Genomic DNA, 21,552 nt, shown 5'->3' on the forward strand with positions numbered 1-21,552 from the left:
TACTGTTGTAAACACTGTTGTTAAATGTTGGCTATTTACTATTTGGACACATTTTGTAATTCTTGTAAACCTCTCTTTGACCCACTCCGTATGAGCCAAAAAAAAAATGCCGGTGAGGGGGGCGGTAAAAAAAACACCGGTTAGAGACCTTCCTGTGTGGGGAAGGTCTCCACAATAAGGAGGAAGGGGACACGCTCTCCTGGCCTCTCCGGAACTCACCGAGCTGGCTACACAGTGAAGGGAAGTTTCAAAGACAAACAGAGGCACCTCTGTGCGAAAATGCCTCCACGAGCCGCGGCCACTCCAAGACCACTGTCATGGAAACGTGCAAACAGCCTCAGGGCTTCACTGGTATCGTTTATACCGGTATGCCATCGGTATACAGGCAGAGGTGGGATCCAGCAGGTTCTCACAGGTTCCCGAGAGTAGGTTACTAATTATTTGTGTGTGCCGAGAGGGGGTTATTAACTGGTGATTTTGCCACGTGATTTTTGCCTTAGTTACGCCCCGCCTCTCAGCAGTAGCGCGCAGAACTTGAAGCAGTCTAGCAGGAGGTGCGCCGGCGTGCGTGGCAGCCTGGCGCCTCACGCGGCATTCAAGCTTTCTCCTCGCCCAAGGACGGCGGGTGCATGCTGCTGCCCTTGCTACAGCCCCACCTCCCGGTCGCGTTCCCACCTCCAGAATGCCTGGCCATGCCCCCATCATGCCCCGCCCAGCCCCATTGAAGAGAAGAAGAAGAGTTTGGATTTATATTCCCCTTTTCTCTCCTGTAGGAGACTCAAAGGGGCTTACAATCTCCTTGTCCTTCCCCCCTCACGACAAACACCCTGTGAGGTGGGTGGGGCTGAGAGAGCTCCGAGAAGCTGTGACTAGCCCAAGGTCACCCAGCTGGCATGTGTGGGAGTGTGCAGACTAATCTGAATTCCCCAGATAAGCCTCCACAGCTCAGGCAGCAGAGCGGGGAATCAAACCTGGTTCCTCCAGATTAGATACACAAGCTCTTAACCTCCTACGCCACTGCTGCTCCTGGCGGTACGCCATTGGCGCTACGCCACAGTTTGAATCCCACCACCATGGGAACCTGTTACTAAAATTTTTGGATCCCACCACTGTAATACAGGCCAGTGTGGAAGGGGCCTTTGTTATTTGTTCAATCCACAACGTAGTAGATAATTGTTGATGTGGGTTTTTTTTAATCATTGCATATGGTTTTTCTGGTTTGCAGTCCACACTGTGCCCCCTTGTTTTCATAGAAGGTATGTGGAGACAGCTGTTTTGGCTTCGTCTCCTGTGGCAGCCATTTTGCGGCCACGTCCCCCACGCTGGGTCAGAATTCACAAGCTGCCCCCTGGTTCAAAAGAGCTGGGGACTCCATCAAGAGTCACGTTTCAAACTTGGAGAGCAAATTTTGATTTCGAAGCGTGTGGTCAAGTTTTCGATACTTTCGTACAGATTCTCTGCTGCCCCCTTTGGTTTCGCTTTTCTTTTCCTCCTCGATTGTTTCCAGTGAGTGTCGATGGTCTCGTACGCCGGTTCTGCCTCCGCCCTCCGGTCGGAGAGTGCCCAGGACTCACTGACCGAGTCATAGCAGGGCTCAGGAACAAAAGAGTGGGACGAAGAACCTCGTGGCTCTGCCTTGGCGTCCGGTTCCTGAGGGACAGGTGCCCACGGGCTGTCTCCGTGGCTCATTTCAACGTGGCATGGTTTCTCTTCCCCATCTGCTTCAGAGCCTGACATCTTCTTCTTCCCACCTTTGCATACCACTGAGTACATTTCTTCTACCTATGAGATAAATAGTCAGTGAGGGTCTGTGGCAACAATACAGATGACTGAAAGAAAGCTAGGCCATCAACACCTTCTGTGATTGGCCAAAGAGCAATGTTGTCCCTATCTATCTATCTATCTATCTATCTATCTATCTATCTATCTATCTATCTATCTATCTATCTATCTATCTATCTATCTATCTATCTATCTATCTATCTATCTATCTATCTATCTATCTATCTATCTATCTATCTATCTATCCATCCATCCATCTATCCATCTATCCATCTATCTATCTATCTAGTTGTTGTTGTTGTTGTTGTTTAGTTTTATATACCGCCCTATCCCCGAAGGGCTCTGGGCGGTGTACAACAAAGTTAAATCATAATACAGCTAAATACAATCAAAAACTAAACAACTAGATTCCAATATAAATAATTTACTAAATCCCCATTAAAACAGCGGTTAATACAAAGTTTAAAATCGGAATCGGGCGTCCAGCAAACCCATTTAAAAACCCTCCCTAAATGGAAAGACTGCTGGCTCCATCAATAAAAAGATGTAAACAGAAACGAGGATGCGGGGTGGGCATCCAATGGCTGGTTATTACTCCAAAGTGCCCGGGTGGAACAACTCAGGTCTTACAGGCCCCAAGTGGAATTCACCGTCAAGCTGTCCTCCTGCGAGGGGCCCGGACAGCTGGAGGAAGAGTGTTCCGCCCTGGTCTGCGTGGAGGCCAGCCCTATCCTAAAGTCCTATTGGCCACTCTAACTTTTTGCCCCCATTTCCAACCTTCCTTCTCCAGAAGCTGTTGCCGTCCACAGCATGATGCAGAAGCCTAGCAAAACGGCAGTGCAAAATGCATTGCAGCCATTGGACAAATAGGAAAGCTTGAGAGAGCTTTCCTATTTGTCCCTTCAAGATGCCTCTTCCCTTCCCTCCTGTTGCCCTGGAAACCAGCAAGAAAAGGGCAACAGGGGATTGCTTCTTTCAGAGCAATCCAGGAAAGGAAGACGGTTTTGCCAGCCCAGCAGAACCCACTGGAACTTCCCCACCCCTACCCAAAAGCAAAAAGCCTGAAGCAAAGAATAACACAGGGCCATTTCTTTCTTCTTCCCTGTGAGGCGGGGGGAAAGGTCACTCTTTGCCCACGCTCACAAACAGCAGAGCTTAAGGGATGTGCTGCGCCGTGAGTGTGAGAGGGCGGAAAGGGATCCGTAACAAAAGCTCTGCCCCGAAGAGAACCTCCCTTCAGCGCGGGGCAGCTACTGGACTCCAATCTAATTGTAGAAACACCTTGGTCGTCTGAGAGGTATTGAAAAATGTTCTAGGTAGCAGGTGGGAATTTCGGCCCCATTGGGCACATCCAGAGGTGGGATCCAGCAGGTTCTCACCAGTTCCCGAGAGTGGGTTACTAATTATTTGTGTGTGCCGAGAGGGGGTTACTAACTGGGTCTGCTTTTCCGTTAGGTCCCATTAGGTCCAAAAATCATAAAGTCCTGTTGTTTCCTATGTGGCTGGTTAGCAAAGGTAGAAAACGGGATCATTCTCCCTGTTGGGCTGTTTTTAAAACACGTTTTAGAAATATGGTAATGTTCCTTGTTTAAGGAAAGTATCCTTCTTTTGATTTCTAGAAACAAAATTAAGTATTTGAAAGTATTAAGTATTTGACAGGCAGTCAGTTAGAGGAGAAGTCGTTGTTTCTGTTGGCAGCAGACGATAGGACTTGCTATAATGAGTTTAAATTATGGACAGAAAGATACCAGCTGGAAATGAGGAACTTTTTTTTACAGTAAGAGTTTTTTTACAGTAACAGAGAAATTATTAATGCCCCACCCCCGGAATGCCCGACCACGCCCCGTCATGACCCGCCCAGCCCCATTGGCACTACGCCACTGTTTGAATCCCACCACCATGGGAACCTGTTACTAAAATTTTTGGACCCCACCACTGGGCACATCCCTCAGCTAAAAGTAAACCCCAAGAATTTAGCAATTGCAGAGAAATGGACGCTGTCCTACCTGCGCCATTGGCAGATTCAACGCTGTCTTGGCCAGGTGAGATTTCTGTGGGGACTTCGCTTGAGGGCCCTCAGCCTCAGCCTCTGCCTCGGGCAGCTCCTCCTTCTTCTTCACTTTCAACACACAGGCATACTCAGCCCCATTTGCCTGGCCCTCTCGGCCTCGAGGGACGCCCTCCTCCGCTTTTATAAACCCTGGAGGATCCCTTTCTCCACCCGTCAGCATTACAGATTCATAGAGGACCTCCTGGGTTGGGCTCGGGAAGGATAGGTTGGAGTACATCTCTTCTGTGGCTGAAAGATCTTCTGAAGGGATATGGGGCAGCTGTCTTTGAGGAAGGATGAGGAAACTGGAGACAGACGCGGTGCCGTCATCGTCTCTCAATGATAGTGGGAGAGTAATGATGGCCAATCTCTGGTCTGGAGGGAATGCAAGAGCCATAAATACAAAGAATAAGAATAAGATGATGTAGTAGTAGTAGTAGTAGTAGTAGTAGTAGTAGTAGTAGTAGTAGTAGTAGTAGTAGTAGTAGGAGGAGGAGGAGGAGGAGGAGGAGGTGGTGGTGGTGGTGGTTGTTAAGAGCTCGTGTATCTAATCTGGAGGAACCGGGTTTGATTCCCAGCTCTGCTGCCTGAGCTGTGGAGGCTTATCTGGGGAATTCAGATTAGCCTGTACACTCCCACACACGCCAGCTGGGTGACCTTGGGCTAGTCACAGCTTCTCGGAGCTCTCTCAGCCCCACCCACCTCACAGGGTGTTTGTTGTGAGGGGGGAAGGGCAAGGAGATTGTAAGCCCCTTTGAGTCTCCTGCAGGAGAGAAAGGGGGGATACAAATCCAAACTCTTCCTCTTCTCTTCTCTTCTAGTAGTAGTAGTAGTAGTAGTAGTAGTAGTTGTTGTTGTTGTTTGAATTTATACCCCACCTTTCTCTCCTGTTAGAAGACTCAAGATGGCTTACAAGCTCCTTTCCCTTCCTTTCTTCCTCTCCCCACAACATTGTGAGGTAGGTGGGGTTGAGATAGTTCTGAGAGAACTGTGACTAGCCCAAGGTCACCCAGCAGGAATGTAGGAGTGCGGAAACACATCTGGTCCACCAGATAAGCCTCTGCCACTCAGGTGGAGGAATATGGGGAATCAAACCTGGTTCTCCAGATTAGAATCCACTTGCTCTTCACCACTACACCAACCTCCAGAGGGACCTGGAGATCACCTGGACTGACCTCTAGATGACAGATCACTATTCCCCTGGAGAAAATGGCTGCTTTGGGCAGGGGACTCTATGCCATTAATCTAGGTCAGGGGTCTGCAACCTGCGGCTCTCCAGATGTTCATGGACTACAATTCCCATCAGTGGTGGCAGGGGCTGATGGGAACTATAGTCCATGAACATCTGGAGAGCCGCAAGTTGCAGACCCCTAATCTAGGTCTAGGAGAGCAAAAGTTTGGTCACCCAGCAGGCTTCATGTGTAAGAGTGGGGAATTAAACCCAGTTCTCCGGATTGGAGTCTGCCACTGATGTGGAGGAGCAGTGAATCAAGCCCAGTTCTCCAGATTAGTGTCTACTGCTCTTAACCACTACACTATGCTGGCTCTAATCCAGTGGTTCTCAACCTTCCTAATGCTACGACCCTTTAATACAGTTCCTCATGTTGTGGTGACCCCCAACCCTAACATTTATCCATTTTACAGATGGAGAACACTGATGAATAGAGTCTTAGGCGACCCCCGTGAAAGGGTCATTCGACCCCCAAAGGGGTCACGACCCCCAGGTTGAGAACCGCTGCTCTAATCAGCTATCTAAGAAGCTTTGGTGTTAGGGATTTCTGCTCTGCCCTCCTGGCTGTTGATTTGTGGGGTTCTGCAGATATCACAATCCTTCTATATAACTAAGGAAGCTCATCTTCATAAGAACATAAGAACAAGCCAGCTGGATCAGACCAGAGTCCATCTAGTCCAGCTCTCTGCTACTCGCAGTGGCCCACCAGGTGCCATTGGGAGCTCACATGCAGGATGTGAAAGCAATGGCCTTCTGCTGCTGCTGCTGCTCCCGAGCACCTGGACTGTTAAGGCATTTGCAATCTCAGATCAAAGAGGATCAAGATTGGTAGCCATAGATCGACTTCTCCTCCATAATTCTGTCCAAGCCCGTTTTAAAGCTATCCAGGTTAGTGGCCATCACCACCTCCTGTGGCAGCATATTCCAAACACCAATCACACGTTGTGTGAAGAAGTGTTTCCTTTTATTAGTCCTAATTCTTCCTCCCAGCATTTTCAATGAATGCCCTCTGGTTCTAGTATTGTGAGAAAGAGAGAAAAATTTCTCTCTGTCAACATTTTCTACCCCGTGCATAATTTTATAGACTTCAATCATTGGCAGCCGATCATGGTGTGCTAAAGCGAGGACAAGACAAAATCCGGCAGCAGGCCCTCGGTCTGGAATCTTTGCATAACAAACAGCCACGGACTTCTGGGAGTTTTACATCCACTTACTTTCCCCCGTGGAGTTCACCCCGTTGGGCTGCTGTGGTTCGGCGGCTGATTCGCTGAGCTCCGGGGGTCTTAAACGAAACTGTAAAACAGCAAAAGGGAACGGCTGAGATGCTCCATGTCTTCAAGCCCAAGAGGAAACCAGCACACCCCATAATATATAGGCTAAGATGGGTTTTCCAATCTGGCCTTTAGCAGGTAGAGGGAGGGAGCTCGAGCTGCTAGCCTCCAGGTGGGAACTAGAGTTCTCCCAGAACTACAACGGATCTCCATGTTGGAATAAGCAACTTCTGCATGCCTGGACACTGGGGTGTGTGTTTGTGTGTGTGTGCTGTGTATCTCACTCTAATTGTGATGTTGCCTCTCTTGTTTGCCCTCCTTGTCTGGGCCAGGAGACCGCCCAATAACTTCCTTTCTTCCCCATGCTGGTTTCACTTCTGTTCTAGCCTTTGACCTGAGCGCACGGTCAATGGCAGCCTGCTCAGTGGGGCTTTCCCACTGTAGCATCCTCTCACCTGCACGCACGTGATGGCGCGTTAGTTGTGCCCACTTGTCGTAGGGAAAGTAATCTCTTTAGACTAGGGTTTCTTTCTATCTACCTTTTTCCTGGAACAAAGCTGTGAACTGGAGATGCTTGAATAAATGTAAGTTTTACCTTTTACATTTATCTCTTGGGAAGTTTCTATAAACTGCACTCACATAAGAACATAAGAACATAAGAACTAGCCTGCTGGATCAGACCAGAGTCCATCTAGTCCAGCACTCTGCTACTCGCAGTGGCCCACCAGGTGCCTTCGGGAGCTCACAGGCAGGATGTGAAAGCAATGGCCTTCTGCGGCTGCTGCTCCTGAGCACCTGGTCTGCTAAGGCATTTGCAATCTGAGATCAAGGAGGATCAAGATTGGGAGCCATAGATCGACTTCTCCTCCATAAATCTGTCCAAGCCCCTTTTAAAGCTATCCAGGTTAGTGACCATCACCACCTCCTGTGGCAGCATATTCCAAACACCAATCACACGTTGCGTGAAGAAGTGTTTCCTTTTATTAGTCCTAATTCTTCCCCCCAGCATTTTCAATGAATGCCCTCTGGTTCTAGTATGGTGAGAAAGAGAGAAAAATTTCTCTCTGTCAACATTTTCTACCCCATGCATAATTTTATAGACTTCAATCATATCCCCCCTCAGACGTCTCCTCTCCAAACTAAAGAGTCCCAAACGCTGCAGCCTCTCCTCATAAGGAAGGTGCTCCAATCCTTCAATCATACTCGTTGCCCTTCTCTGCACTTTTTCTATCTCTTCGATATCCTTTTTGAGATGTGGCGACCAGAACTGAACACAGTACTCCAAGTGCGGTCGCACCACGGCTTTATATAAGGGCATGACAATCTTTGCAGTTTTATTCTCAATTCCTTTCCTAATTATCCCCAGCATAGAGTTTGCCTTTTTCACAGCTGCCATGCATTGAGTTGACATTCCTATGGAACTATCCACTAAGATGCCCAAATCCCTTTCCTGGTCTGTAACTGATAGCACTGACCCCTGTAGCGTGTATGTGAAGTTTGGATTTTTTGCCCCTATGTGCATCACTTTACATTTTGCTGCATTGAACTGCATTTGCCATTTCTTAGCCCACTCATACACACTGCTGGGCAGATCCATGACTCTAAATCTAAACTAAATTCTAACGCTCCAGACTATGGATCTCCTGGATGAAATATCGGTTTTGGAGGGTGGACTCGAAGGCATCAAAACTCTGCTGAGCTCCCTTCCTTTCTCAGACTCACTCCATCGTCCACTCTCAAATCTCCAAGAATCTCCCAAGCTGGAGTTGGCCACCCGAGAGGGAGCTGAGAAGAAACCCTTGCCGAACTTTGAGGAGAGTTTTTGGAGGATCTTCTTTAAAAGGCACACTTGCATCCACACAAACCGGTTGGGTCTTCTGCCAGGAGGCCCAGAGAAATATGTCCTGTCCCTTTAATAGAGGCTTAAGATGTGGAACCGGCATAGAGATAAGTAAATAACAACAACAGCGGGTCAATGACATCCCATTCAGCCCCTGTTAAATGGACTGGGCATATTTTTTTTCTCTAGGTTCTTTGGAACCCAAGGGGTGGGTAGCGTGGTGGCCAAGTTTGCAGATGATACCAAATTATGTAGTGTGATGAGAACCACAAAGGATTGCGAAGAGCTCCAAGCATTAGGTGAGTGGGCTAAGTGGGCTAAGAAATGGCAAATGCAGTTCAATGTAGCAAAATGTAAAGTGATGCACATAGGGGCAAAAAATCCAAACTTCACATACAAGCTACAAGGGTCAGTGCTATCAGTCACAGACCAGGAAAGGGATTTGGGCGTCTTAGTTGATAGTTCCATGGGAATGTCAACTCAATGCATGGCAGCTGTGAAAAAGGCAAACTCTATGCTGGGGATCATTAGGAAAGGAACTGAGAATAAAACGGCAAAGATTGTCATGCCCTTATATAAAGCCATGGTGTGACCGCACTTGGAGTACTGTGTTCAGTTCTGGTCGCCACATCTCAAAAAGGATATCGAAGAGATAGAAAAAGTGCAGAGAAGGGCAACGAGGATGATTGAGGGACTGGAGCACCTTCCTTATGAGGACAGGCTGCAGCGTTTGGGACTCTTTAGTTTGGAGAGGAGACGTCTGAGGGGGGATATGATTGAAGTCTATAAAATTATGCATGGGGTAGAAAATGTTGACAGGGAGAAATTTTCCTCTCTTTCTCACAATACTAGAACCAGGGGGCATCCATTGAAAATGCTAGGGGGAAGAATTAGGACTAATAAAAGAAAGCACTTCTTCACGCAACGTGTGATTGGTGTTTGGAATATGCTGCCGCAAGAGGTGGTGATGGCCACTAACCTGGATAGTTTTAAAAGGGGCTTGGACAGATTTATGGAGGAGAAGTCGATCTATGGCTCCCAATCTTGATCCTCCTTGATCTGAGATTGCAAATGCCTTAACAGTCCAGGTGCTCGGGAGCAGCAGCAGCAGCAGAAGGCCATTGCTTTCACATCCTGCACGTGAGCTCCCAAAGGCACCTGGTGGGCCACTGCAAGTAGCAGAGAGCTGGACTAGATGGACTCTGGTCTGATCCAGCTGGCTTGTTTTTATGTTCTTAACCCTGACATGGCTGCTAAGTTATGAATACATTACTGTAAATCAGGCCAATTTGCCGTACGTCTGGAGATGGTGGTTCTCTGGACAGAGGCTCAATTGGTCTTAGAACATCAACCAAGAGTACAACTAGACATAAGAACAGTTTTTTCCCGAATGCCATCACTCTGTTAAACAAATAATTCCCTCGATAATGTTAAACTATTTATTATATACTTATTATATAATTACTGCACTACTTTTTTCATCATTCCTATTACCCATCTCCTCCCTTACTTATGACTGTATGACTTATAGCCTGTAGCTGACATTTTTATTTTATTTTATTTTTTATTTTATTTTTTATGATTTTACATTTTATGTTGTTTCTCATTACTACTGATTGTTTCCTGATTGCTTACTAGACCTATATGACAATCATTAAGTGCTGTACCTTATGATTCTTGACAAATGTATTTTTCTTTTATGTACACTGAGAGCATATGCACCGGAGACAAATTCCTTGTGTGTCCAATCACACTTGGCCAATAAAGATTCTATTCTATTCTATTGGAGAAGCAATCCCTTCTGCTATCCTGGACCCAAACTATATGAGGTTTTAATAGGACCACTCTAGCCATCAGACTTGTTGGTAACCTGGTCAAGGCTGTAAGCACACGCATTATTTGCTCTCTTGGGCAATTTGGTTGTGCCCCATTGAGCACCACCTGATGTTTCTGAAAAGCGGAACCACATATGGTGTGTTACAATAATCTGGAAAGGCCCAGATGCTGTTTGTACCAGAGGTCCTTAACATGGTATCTACGGTCACCTTGTACCTGCTTACAAACAAAGATTTAAAGCCACAAAACCAATAACTAAATCAGTGAGAACTTGGACTGAAGAGGCAAAGTTAAAGCTGCAGGCTTGCCTTGACTGTACAGACTGGAATATTTTTAAAGACACCTCTGCAGATTTGGATGAACTCACAGATACTGTAACATCATATGTCAGCTTCTGTGAAGATCTCTGTATACCAACCAGGAACCTTCATGATATGTATAGTAACAACAAACCTTAGGTTCATACAGCTAGAAGAGAAACTTAAGCCCGAGTTACGCTGTTCCAAAGAAGAGGCCTATAGAAAAGGTGATAGAATGCTGTACAATCAGGCCAGAAATGTATTAACAAAGGAGATCAGAGCAGCAAAAAGAAACTACTCTGAAAAGCTAAAAAATCAGTTTTCACCAAACGAAACAGCAAACATGTGGAAAACTCTCAAAAGAAATATCACCAGTTACAATGCAAACTTCACCTTCCCAAGCTGAAGGAAATCAGCGAATTGGCGAGATCGCACCTGGAATGTGTTCTACTGTATAAGGTTTGAAAACAATCTACAGTCATCACCTTTCTCCACAACCTCTATCTCAGATGCACCAACAATAGCCAAACTTCCCTACAACTGAACTCCATTTTCCCATTGGGTTTACAACCCCTGGTGATCTCAGAAAAGGAAGTGCAAGATCTATTTCACAGACAGAAGTCTGGAAAAGCACCAGAGCCCAGACAAGATAACACCTTCTTGCTTAAAAGTCTGTGCTGTCCAATTGGCTACCTCCATCTTCACTCCAAATCTTCAACAAATCATCCTGCTAGAGATGTGCTATGTTCCTTCCTGCTTCGCAAACACTCCACTAATCAGTCTCCAGTGCTCGAAGAAGCCTTCCATCAAGGGAACTGAATCTATCTACAGACCTCAAGTTGCTCCTAACATCTGTAGTTATGAAAACTTTTGAAAGGCTAGTGATGTACTCGATTTGAAAACCATCAGCGGATCCACTGTTGGACCTCCCTTGCAATTTGCATACCGAGCAAATAATAGATTAACGACAGATGATGCTGCTTTTGTTAATATGGTCTCTTTGCACTATATCCATACAGCATCTTTGAATCGCCAAAGCACCTATGCGTAAGGGTCCTCTTTGATTGACTTTAGTTCAGCATTCAATGCACTATCATAACGGACATCTCTTTTCTATACTAAACTAAATCAGCTAAGCAGTACCTGAGCATATTTGTAAAGTGGGATCAAGCAGAAGCTTCCTAACAGATAGGAAACAGCAGGTGAAGCTAGGAAAAATTACATCAGGACACCTTACTGTAAAAATGAGCAAATGGCTGGGCCCCCAAGGCTGTGTACTTTCCACCACTTCTCTTCTCTCCTGTATACCCAATGACTGCATCTCAAACGATCCATCTGTTAAAGAATACTGGAAATTTGGCAGAGATGATGTTAACAGTGATTGGTCTCATCTCGAGACAACGGTGATAGAAACCGCAGATACAACGGACGGGAGGGTTGAACAATCTATTGCCTCGTGGGTGCCACTGGAACAATCCCTAGAGACTGAACACACCCTTAAAAGCCGTAGAAATGGTGGTAGATTTCAGGAGAGCCAACCCCATCCACCATCCTACCTCCTCTCACAATATTAGACAACACAGTATCAACAGTGAGAGACCTTTAGAATTTCTAGGCTCCATCATATCCTTTCATGACCTAAAAAATGAGTCACCTAACATCAAAAATGTCATCAAAAAAAAGCACAACAAAGGAGATGTTCTTTTCTATGCCAGAAGATTCAGGAAGCTCAAACTGCTGCCAAGGGAGCTTTCGCTGGATACAGTTCTACAAGAGGAATCATTGAGTCTGTCATCTGCACCCTCTATAACTTCCATTGTGCGGGTTTTGGTTCTGCAACCCAACAAGATCGACACAGACTCCCCTGTAGAGAATAATCAGAACTGCAGAAAAACAATTGCTGCTAACCTGCCTTCCATTGAGGGACCTGTATATTTGCACGGGTCAAAAAAAAGGGCTGTGAAGAAATATTTACTGACCCCTCGCGATCCCTGGACATAAACTGTTTCAACTTCTTACCCTCTAAACGCCGCTACAGAGCACTGCACACCAAGACAACTAGACATAAGAATACAGTTTTTTCCGAGATGCCATCCGACTCTGCTAAACAAATAATTCCTGCATTCGGATAATGTCAAACTATTTCTATTATATATATTTATTATATAATTACTGCAACTATTTTTTTTTCATTATTCCTATTATCTATCTCCTCCCACTTATGACTGTATGACTATAGCCTGTGCTGACATTTCATTCATTTTATTTCATGATTTTACATTTTATGTTTTCATTACTATTGATTGTTTCCTGATGCTTACTAGACCTATATGACAATCATTAAGTGTTGTACCTTATGATTCTTGACAAATGTATTTTTCTTTTATGTACACTGAGAGCATATGCACCGGAGACAAATTCCTTGTGTGTCCAATCACACTTGGCCAATAAAGATTCTATTCTATTCTATTCTATTCTTTCTTTGTCCACCAAATGTTTTTAGAAAGTGGATGGGGCCAGGCGGGGCAAGCTTATGCTACAGTTTTCCAACTTAAACATAGAATCAACATGGAGATAAATTCTTCGTTCTTAACTAACGGTGTGATAATTAAACAGATCAATGGTGGGATCTAAAAATTTTAGTAACAGGTTCCCATGGTGGTGGGATTCAAACTGTGGCGTAACGCCAATGGGGCTGGGCAGGGCACGATGGGGGCGGGCTGGGCATTCCGGGGGCGGGGCATTCCTGGGCGGGGCTGTGGCAAGGACGCAGCCGCTGCGCCGGTCCTTGGACGGGAAACGAATGCACGCAGGCGCAGGCTGCCACGCACGCCGGTGCACCTCCTGCTAGACTGCTTCCAGTTCTGCGCGCTACTGCGGAGAGGAGGGGCGTAACTAAGGCAAAAATCACGTGGCAAAATCACCAATTAGTAACCCCCTCTCGGCATACACAAATAATTAGTAACCTACTCTCAGGAACCTGCTGGATCCCACCTCTGAAACAGATGCATCTAAAGATACGTCTCGTATAAGCTCACTACCTTTCCAAACGGGATTGGGAAACCAAATCTAACTTGATCTCAGTTAAAAAACACACACACAATAAATCTGATATTTCTGTAACTGTGAAAGCAAAACCTTCTGGTTTCAGATCGACCAACACATGAATCGAGATGAGCTCACAACTACTCAGAAAGATATGTGATCAGCAAGAAATCCCGTGACTTAATCAAAATCCTGCCGTAGGTCTGTTCGGTTGGGTTTGTTCCAGGGCTGTTTTTACTTTCCGTTCCCCCTCCTGCTTTCTTTCTTCCCTCTGCTGCTGAGCTCTGACTCCTTCCCAGCGTGAAAAATGTTTTCAAAAGCAACAGGTCGACTTACTGCATCAACCAGCCTCACCCAGTCTTGTGCAAGGGCCCGTTTCCGTTTTTTCCTTAAAAAACAAACAAATCACAGGTCATTCGAATAGGATCCTTCTCAGGGGAGACACATCCATGATGAGACACGTCGTTGAACATCTTCGCCAGTTTTTTTTGTGTCAAATACCATCTCTACATCATTTTGTAATACTTCTCCTCAGAGGTGGGATCCAGCAGGTTCTCACAGGTTCCCAAGAGTAGGTTACTAATTATTTGTGTGTGCCGAGAGGGGGTGACTCATTGGTGATTTTTGCCTTAGTGACGCCCCTCCTCTCAGCAGTAGCGCGCAGAACTTGGAGCAGTCTAGCAGGAGGTGTGCCGGCGTGCGTGGCAGCCTGCGCCTTCGTGCATTCGTTACCCGCCCAAGGACCGGCGCAGCGGCTGCGTCCTTGCCACAGCCCCGCCCAGGGATGCCCCGCCCCCGGAATGCCTGGCCACGCCCCCGTTGTGCCTCGCCCAGCCCCATTGGCGCTACGCCACAGTTTGTATCCCACCACCAGGGGAACCTGTTCCTAACATTTTTGGATCCCACCACTGCTTCTCCTCAAGATTACAACACGCTGTACATTTTAAGCCATTCTTCCACCGTCTCTCCCACTGTTCCATCCGAATATCACAGCCAGCATTTCTAGACCATTTCATCGTTACAGATTTAACCGACTGATGCTTTCCTCACAGACTTTGCCCCCCAAAATCTCCGAGAACTTCCCAAACCAGAGTTGGCGACCCTCCCCTCCTTCAAAAGTCCTGAATTTGGGCTAGAGCTTAGTGGAACCAACGTATGTATGTGGAGGGCGGGGGGTGAGCTTGTGCCACTTACCTTCTGCAGCGGGTACAAAGAGCCAAGAGGGAAGCCAAAATGCCCAGTGTGAACACGGCAGCGCACGTGGAGGACGAGATCTCTTTCATCTCCACCCTAGAAGCTGGAAAAGAGTGGAGGGGCAGAAAAGGCTGTCTTGTTTTGGGCTCCACCTCACTCTCCAAAGTCTCAAGCAGAAGAAGATCTCCCACAAACTCTCTCCCCATCACCTGAGATTCTGGAACTGGGGAGAAGGAGGAGGAGGAGGAGGAGGAGGAGGAGGAGGAGGAGAAGGAGGAGGAGGAGGAGGAGGAGAAGGAGAAGGAGAGGAGGAGGAGAAGGAGAAGAAGGAGGAGGAGGAGGAGGAGGAGGAGGAGGAGGAGAAGGAGGAGAAGAAGGAGGAGGAGGAGGAAAAGGAGAGGAGGAGGAGAAGGAGAAGAAGGAGGAGGAGGAGGAGGAGGAGAAGGAAGAGGAGGAGGAGGAGAAGGAGGAGGAGGAGGAGGAGAAGGAGTAGGAGAAGGAGAAGAAGGAGTAGGAGAAGGAGAAAAAGGAGAAGGAGGAGGAGGAGAAGAAAAGGAGGAGGAGGAGGAGAAGGAGGAAGAGGAAGAGGAGAAGAAGGAGGAGAAGAAGGAGAAGGAGAGGAGGAGGAAGGAGAAGGAGAAGGAGGAAGAAGAAGGGATTTATATCCCCCCTTTCTCTCCTGTAAGGAGATTCAATGTGACTTACAAGCTCCTTTCCCTTCCTTTCCCCACAACAGACACCTTGTGAGGTACTTGAGGCTGAGAGAATTCAGAGAGAACTGTGACTTGCCCAAGGTCACCCAGCTGGCGTGTGTTGGGAGTGCACAGGCTAATTTGAATTCCCCAGAGAAGCCTCCACAGCTCAGGCGGCAGAGCAAGGAATCAAACCTAGTTCCTCCAGATTAGAGTACACCAGATCTTAGCCACTATGCAACTGCTGCATTCTTATAATAATATCCTTCATGTTCATAACAACAATCAGGAAACCAAAATGATGTTTTATGCTTCTAAAATGTTGGCTTAAAAACTCGATAATTTCAAAATCCATGTTGAAATTTTCGGTTCAGTGCTCCTGAGATGGCGGACCAGCGTGGTTCACATCACAGACGCCAAATGCAGCTTTTGGCACAGACTAAAGGATGAAGCGAACGTCAGGCACGGCAGGGGCCTTCACTTGTGAGGCGTTTCCTGTGCCTCCCCCAGCCACAGGGGCTCCTGAACCACGCAAGATCTCCATCTCCTCCCACCGAGTCTGCCAACCACCATCTTGCTGTGGTCTCTGTTCTTGCTCATGCTGCAGACTAGAGTGAGGTGCTCTAAAACCACACAGCATCCACTCACGGCCATGCTCCTGCACGCATCTCTCACGGCTGCAGGGCTGTCTACTGCTAGCAACAGCTGTTGGGTAAATGGAGCATGAGGAGAAATCCCGCAGGCCAAAGATTTTCCCAGAATGCTGTTTCTAATTTCCCTTTCGAGGGAAAGCGCATGTGAACACAGGAAATTGCCCTATACCAGGAGTCGGCAACTTTTAACACCCAAAGAGCCGTTTGAACCCGTTTTCCACGGGAAAGAAAACACTTGGAGCCGCAAATACTTGTTGACATTTAAAATGAAGATAACACTGTATGTATATTTTTTTTACCTTTACGCTTTGTGTAAACAATTATAGTGTGTTGCTTATGAAATCCATGAAGTGCTATAGAGAAAATTATATTTTATTTACGTAAAGAACACATTTTGGACATTTTGAACTCTTAAAAATTAATAACAGACCTCCATGTCTGCCATGGAGGGTGGACTCGACACCCGGAGCCGCAGTACAAAAGAGCCGCATGCGGCTCCGGAGCCGCGGGTTGCAGACCCCTGCCCTATACGGAATCAGCCGCTTGCTCCACCAAGATCAGTATTGTCTGCTCAGGCTGGCAGCCGCTCTCCAGGGTATCACGTAGAGATCTTTCTTGTCACCTCATGTAATGTATGTTATATGTGCTACATCATTTATATAGAAACAGGATGAAAAACATATTCTGTTAATAAAGGAGACATTCACACAAAAAAACTTAGAATCATGGAATCATAGAGTTGGAAGAGACCCCCAGGGCCATCAAGTCCAACCCCCTGCCATGCAGGAACACACAATCCAAGCACTCCTGACAGATGGCCCTCCAGCCGCTCTTTAAAAACCTCCCAAGAAAGAGACTCCACCACCCTCCGAGGTGGTGAATTCCACTGTCAAACAGCTCTTACTGTCAGGAAGTTCTTCCTAATGTTTAGGTCAGTGATGGCGAACCTTTTCGAGACCGAGTGCCCAAATTGCAACCCAAAACCCACTTATTTTTTCGCAAAGTGCCAACACGGCAATTTAACCTGAATACTGAGGTTTTTGTTTAGAAAAAACAGCTGGCTCCAAGGCACATGTTACTTGGGAGTAAGCTTGGTGAAGCAATCGTGCAACGCTTCGAATAGGTGAATCCCTACCCTAGAAGGGTTTACTCAGAAGCAAGCCCCATTGCCAGCAACCAAGCTTACTCCCAGGTCAAGGATCACGCCTAGGCCAGCCTAGGTGTATGTGTGGGGGTGATTTTCCGCATCAGCGCGCGATGATGAACTCTGCAGGCACGCTGCGTCTGTCACAGAAAGGGCTCTTGAGTGCCACCTTCTGGCACTCCAGCCATTAGGTTCGCCCAAGCAATTTCACTGGTTTAGGTGGAATCTCTTTTCCTTCACCTTGAACCCATGACTCTGTGTCTTAGTCTCCAAAGCAGCAGAAAACAAGCTTGCTCCCTCACCAACATGACATCCCTTCAAATATTTAAACATAGCTATCATGTCCTCCATTAACCTTTGCTTCTCCAGAGTAAACAGCTCCAGCTCCCTAAGTCCCTCTTCGTAGGGCATGGACTCCAGACCTCCTCCCATTTTGGTTGCCCTCCTCTGGACTGTCCCAGCTTGTCAATATCCTTCTTAAATTGTGGTGCCCAGAACTGTACACAATATTCCAGGTGAGTTCCAACCAATGCAGAATAGAGAGGTACAATTACATCCCTCTATCTTGAGACTATGCTCCTATTGATACTGCCCAAAATCTCATTGGCTTTCTTGGCTGTCGCATCACACTGCTGACTCATGTTCAATTGAAGGTCTACTTAGATTCCCAGATCCCTTTCGCCTGTAGTGTTGTCAAGCCAGGTGTCAACCATCCAGAGGTGGGATCCAGCAGGTTCTCACAGGTTCCCGAGAGTAGGTTACTAATTATTTGTGTGTGCCGAGAGGGGGTTACTACTTGGTGATTTTGCCACGTGATTTTTGCCTTAGTTACGCCCCTCTTCTCAGCAGTAGCGTGCAGAACTTGAAGCAGTCTAGCAGGAGGTGCACCGGCATGCGCAAGGCTCCCTGGGCGCTTCGCGCGGCATTCGCTTTCTAAGAGATCTGAGCGCAGAAAGCAGCTGGCCAGTCCCTGCCACTGTGCCCTCTGCTCCAGGAAAAGCCTCCCGCCCACTCGAATGCCCCGCCCACACCTCCTCACGTTGTGCCCCGCCCAGCTCCATTGGCGCTACACCACAGTTTGAATCCCACCACCCTGGGAACTGTTACTAAAAATTTTGGATCCCACCACTGCAACCATCCTATATGTGTACATTTCATATTTTTTTCTGCCTAAGTGTAGTATCTCACATTTATCTCTGTTGAAATTTGTTTTGTTTGTTTTGGCCCAGCTCTCTAATCTGTCCGGGTCATTTTGAACTCTGACCCTATCCTCTGGGGTATTAGCTACCCTTCGTAATTTGGTGTCATCTGCAAATTTGATTGGCAGGCCCTCTATTCCATCATCCAAGTGACTGATAAAAATATTGAACAGCACTGGGCCCAGGACAGAACCCTGTGGCACCCCACTAGTCACTTCTCTCCAGGATGAAAATGAGCCATTGATGAACACCCTTTGAGTTCAATCAGTCAACCAATTACAGATCCTCTGAAGAGGCCAGCCACAGATGCAGGCAAAACGTCAGGAGAGAATGCTGCTAGAACACGGCCATGCAGCCCGGAAACCACACAACACCCCAATTACAAATCCATCTAATAGTAGAACTGTCTAGCCCACATTTCGCTAGCTAGCTTGCAAGAATATTATGGGGCACTTTGTCAAAAGCTTTACTAAAATCAAGGAATTCTACGTCCGTCCCAGACTAGGAGCGATGAGGAGAGGAAATGGAGATGCTGCTAGTTGATACTGCTGCCAAGTTGGGGTTGAAAGATCAACTTGTCCTTGATAGGACTGTGTTTAGCGTTAAAAGGGGCTTGGACAGATTGATGGAGGAGAAGTCGATCTATGGCTCCCAATCTTGATCCTCCTTGATCTGAGGTTGCAAATGCCTTAGCAGACCAGGTGCTCGGGAGCAGCAGCAGCAGCAGCAGAAGGCCATTGCTTTCACATCCTGCACGTGAGCTCCCAAAGGCACCTGGTGGGCCACTGTGAGTAGCAGAGAGCTGGACTAGATGGGCTTTGGTCTGATCCAGCAGGCTAGTTCTTATGTTCTTATGTATATGGAAAGGCATATCTTGGGGAGCGAGAGGTCTTCTCCGTAGTGGTTTATGGGATGCCTTCTGCCCAGCCATGTGACCAAAATCTACTTTCTAGTCCTGTGGTGGCGAACCTTTGGCACTCCAGATGTTGTGGACTACAATTCCCATCAGGCCCTGCCAATTGGCCATGCTGGCAAGGGCTGATGGGAATTGTAGTCTATAACATCTGGAGTGCCAAAGGTTCGCCACCACTGTTCTAGTCTTATAGGTCATTGTGGGTTATTGTTCCTTTCATCTCTCTCTCCCCAGGACGACTGTCATAGTGCCGGGCTTTGTGTTACTTTTACAACTAACTTATTTTATTGTGATTTTCTAAATATATATAACTTACAGTTTTCGAGCGATCTTCGTCTTCCAGTTAAGCAGCTCAGACCTTTTAAACAATTCACGTTCCAGGGGGACAGCCAAACTGGAAGAGCATGGTACAGCCTGATCTGCTCAGGTCTCAGAAGCTAAACAGGGTTGGTCCCTGGCAAGGGAGACCACCAAGGAAGACTCTGCAGAGGACAGCAATGGCCAACCACCGCTGCTTCTCACTTGACTTGAACACCTTTTTTGAGGGGGCATTTTTCGGTTCTCCTTCCCTTGCCCTGGGGTCGAGTTCTGAGCTTGTTTGGACTCTCCTTTATTACAGTACTCCAAGTGCGGTCGCACCACGGCTTTATATAAGGGCATGACAATCCTTGCAGTTTTATTATCAACTCCTTTCGTAATGATCCCCAGCATAGAGTTTGCCTTTTTCACAGCTGCCATGCATTGAGTTGACATTCCCATGGAACTATCAACTAAGACGCCCAAATCCCTTTCCTGGTCTGTGACTGATAGCACTGACCCCTGTAGCGTGAATGTGAAGTTTGGATTTTTGCTCCTATGTGCATCACTTTGCATTTTGCTACATTGAACTGCATTTGCCATTTCTTAGCCCACTCACCTAATTTATCAAGGTCCGCTTGGAGCTCTTCGCAATCCTTTGTGGTTCTCACTACCCTACCTAATTTGGTATCATCTGCAAACTTGGCCACCACGCTACCCATCCCTACTTCCAGGTCATTTATTAACATGCACAGGATTCCAGACGGTGGCATCCAGATTTTCCAAAATGAGGAGACACTTCAACTTTGAATCACTTGAGAAGATTAAGGGCCAACGTAGTGTCGTGGTTAAGAGAAGTGGGCTCTGATCTCGGTTTGACTCCCACCTCCTCCACATGAAGCCTGCGGAGTGACCTTTGGCCACAGTTCTCTCAGAACTCTCTCAGCCCCACCTACCTCACATTGTCTCTGTCGTGGGAAGAGGAAGGGAATGGAGTTTGTAAGCTGCCTTGAGTCTCCTTACAGGACAGAAAGGCGGGGTATAAATCCAAACTCTTCTTCTTTGTCAACAAGTCACAATTGACTTATGGTGACCCTGTAGGGTGTTCAAAGGTAGAAAGGTTCAGTGGTGGTTTGCCACTATCTGCCTCCATGTCAGGCCCCTGATATTCCTTGGCAGTCTCCCATCCAAAACGGGCTGAGGCTGAAAAAGAAGTCGTTGCATTTATATCCCCCCTTTCTCTCCGGTAAGGAGACTCAAAGGGGCTTACAAACTCCTTTCCCTCCCCATCCCCCCGCCCAACAAACACCCTGTGAGGTGGGTGGGGCTGAGAGAGCTCCGAAGAACTGTGACTAGCCCAAGGTCACCCAGTTGGCATGTGTTGGTATGCACAAGCAAATCTAGTTCACCAGATAAGCCTCCGCAGCTCAAGTGGCAGAGCAGGGAATCCAACCGGGTTCTCCAGATTAGAGTGCACCTGCTCTTAACCACTACACCACGCTGGCTCTCCAGAGAAAGGCATACTTTGTAAGCAAACCAACAGCACTTACTTCAGCAGTTGATGAGCTGGGAAAGCCGGAGGAGGGAAACGCACCTACGTGCTCGGAGCAAAACCCACGGTCTTCCAGCTCGGCTCAGCATCCCTCTCTTCTTTAGAGGTGGCGCCTTCAGCTCCTTTGTTCAGCTGCTTCTCTCAAGCAGGCCGGGGCATCTGCCGAGACAACGCGCAGAGGCCCCGACCCGTTTCCTGCCCACAAAAGCCAACTGCGTGCTGCTTTGCAAGCCAAAAACTGAACTGCAACAGGGCCTGGTAGGTAGAGGTGGAAGGAAGGGCGGAGCTTTGGAGGAGCACCCCGTTGTTTCACAGAACCAGCCCCTGGAGGACAGCAGGTCTATCAGGGGCCTTCAGGCAGGGCAGCTCAATGGAACCTCCACGCACAGTAGCAGCGTACCTACAAATATCAAAACAACTGGGATGGAGGGATGCTTTCATGCTCTGCTTCCGGGCCAGCATTTCAGCCAGCCACGGTTGGAAACAGGATACTGGTCTAGATATTGACAAGCTGGAACGGGTCCAGAGGAGGGCGACCGAAATGGTGAAAGCTC

At 47.4% G+C, this 21,552-nt stretch overlaps 1 protein-coding gene across 1 annotated transcript; it reads right to left on the bottom strand.

Annotated features, from left to right (window-relative positions):
- Positions 1-1,132: 1,132 nt before the first annotated feature.
- Positions 1,133-21,180, bottom strand: LOC125433822. The gene is made up of 6 exons (XM_048498706.1): positions 20,997-21,180; positions 14,549-14,651; positions 13,691-13,742; positions 6,278-6,356; positions 3,789-4,207; positions 1,133-1,782 (listed from the first exon to the last, which is right to left on the bottom strand). The coding sequence occupies exons 2-6, from the start codon at positions 14,635-14,637 to the stop codon at positions 1,375-1,377; spliced, it is 1,047 nt and encodes a 348-aa protein (XP_048354663.1). The 5' UTR covers positions 14,638-14,651; positions 20,997-21,180; the 3' UTR covers positions 1,133-1,374.
- Positions 21,181-21,552: the final 372 nt, after the last annotated feature.

The sequence above is a fragment of the Sphaerodactylus townsendi genome, linkage group LG05 (assembly GCF_021028975.2).
Source record: "Sphaerodactylus townsendi isolate TG3544 linkage group LG05, MPM_Stown_v2.3, whole genome shotgun sequence".
In the NCBI taxonomy this organism is placed as follows: domain Eukaryota; kingdom Metazoa; phylum Chordata; class Lepidosauria; order Squamata; family Sphaerodactylidae; genus Sphaerodactylus; species Sphaerodactylus townsendi.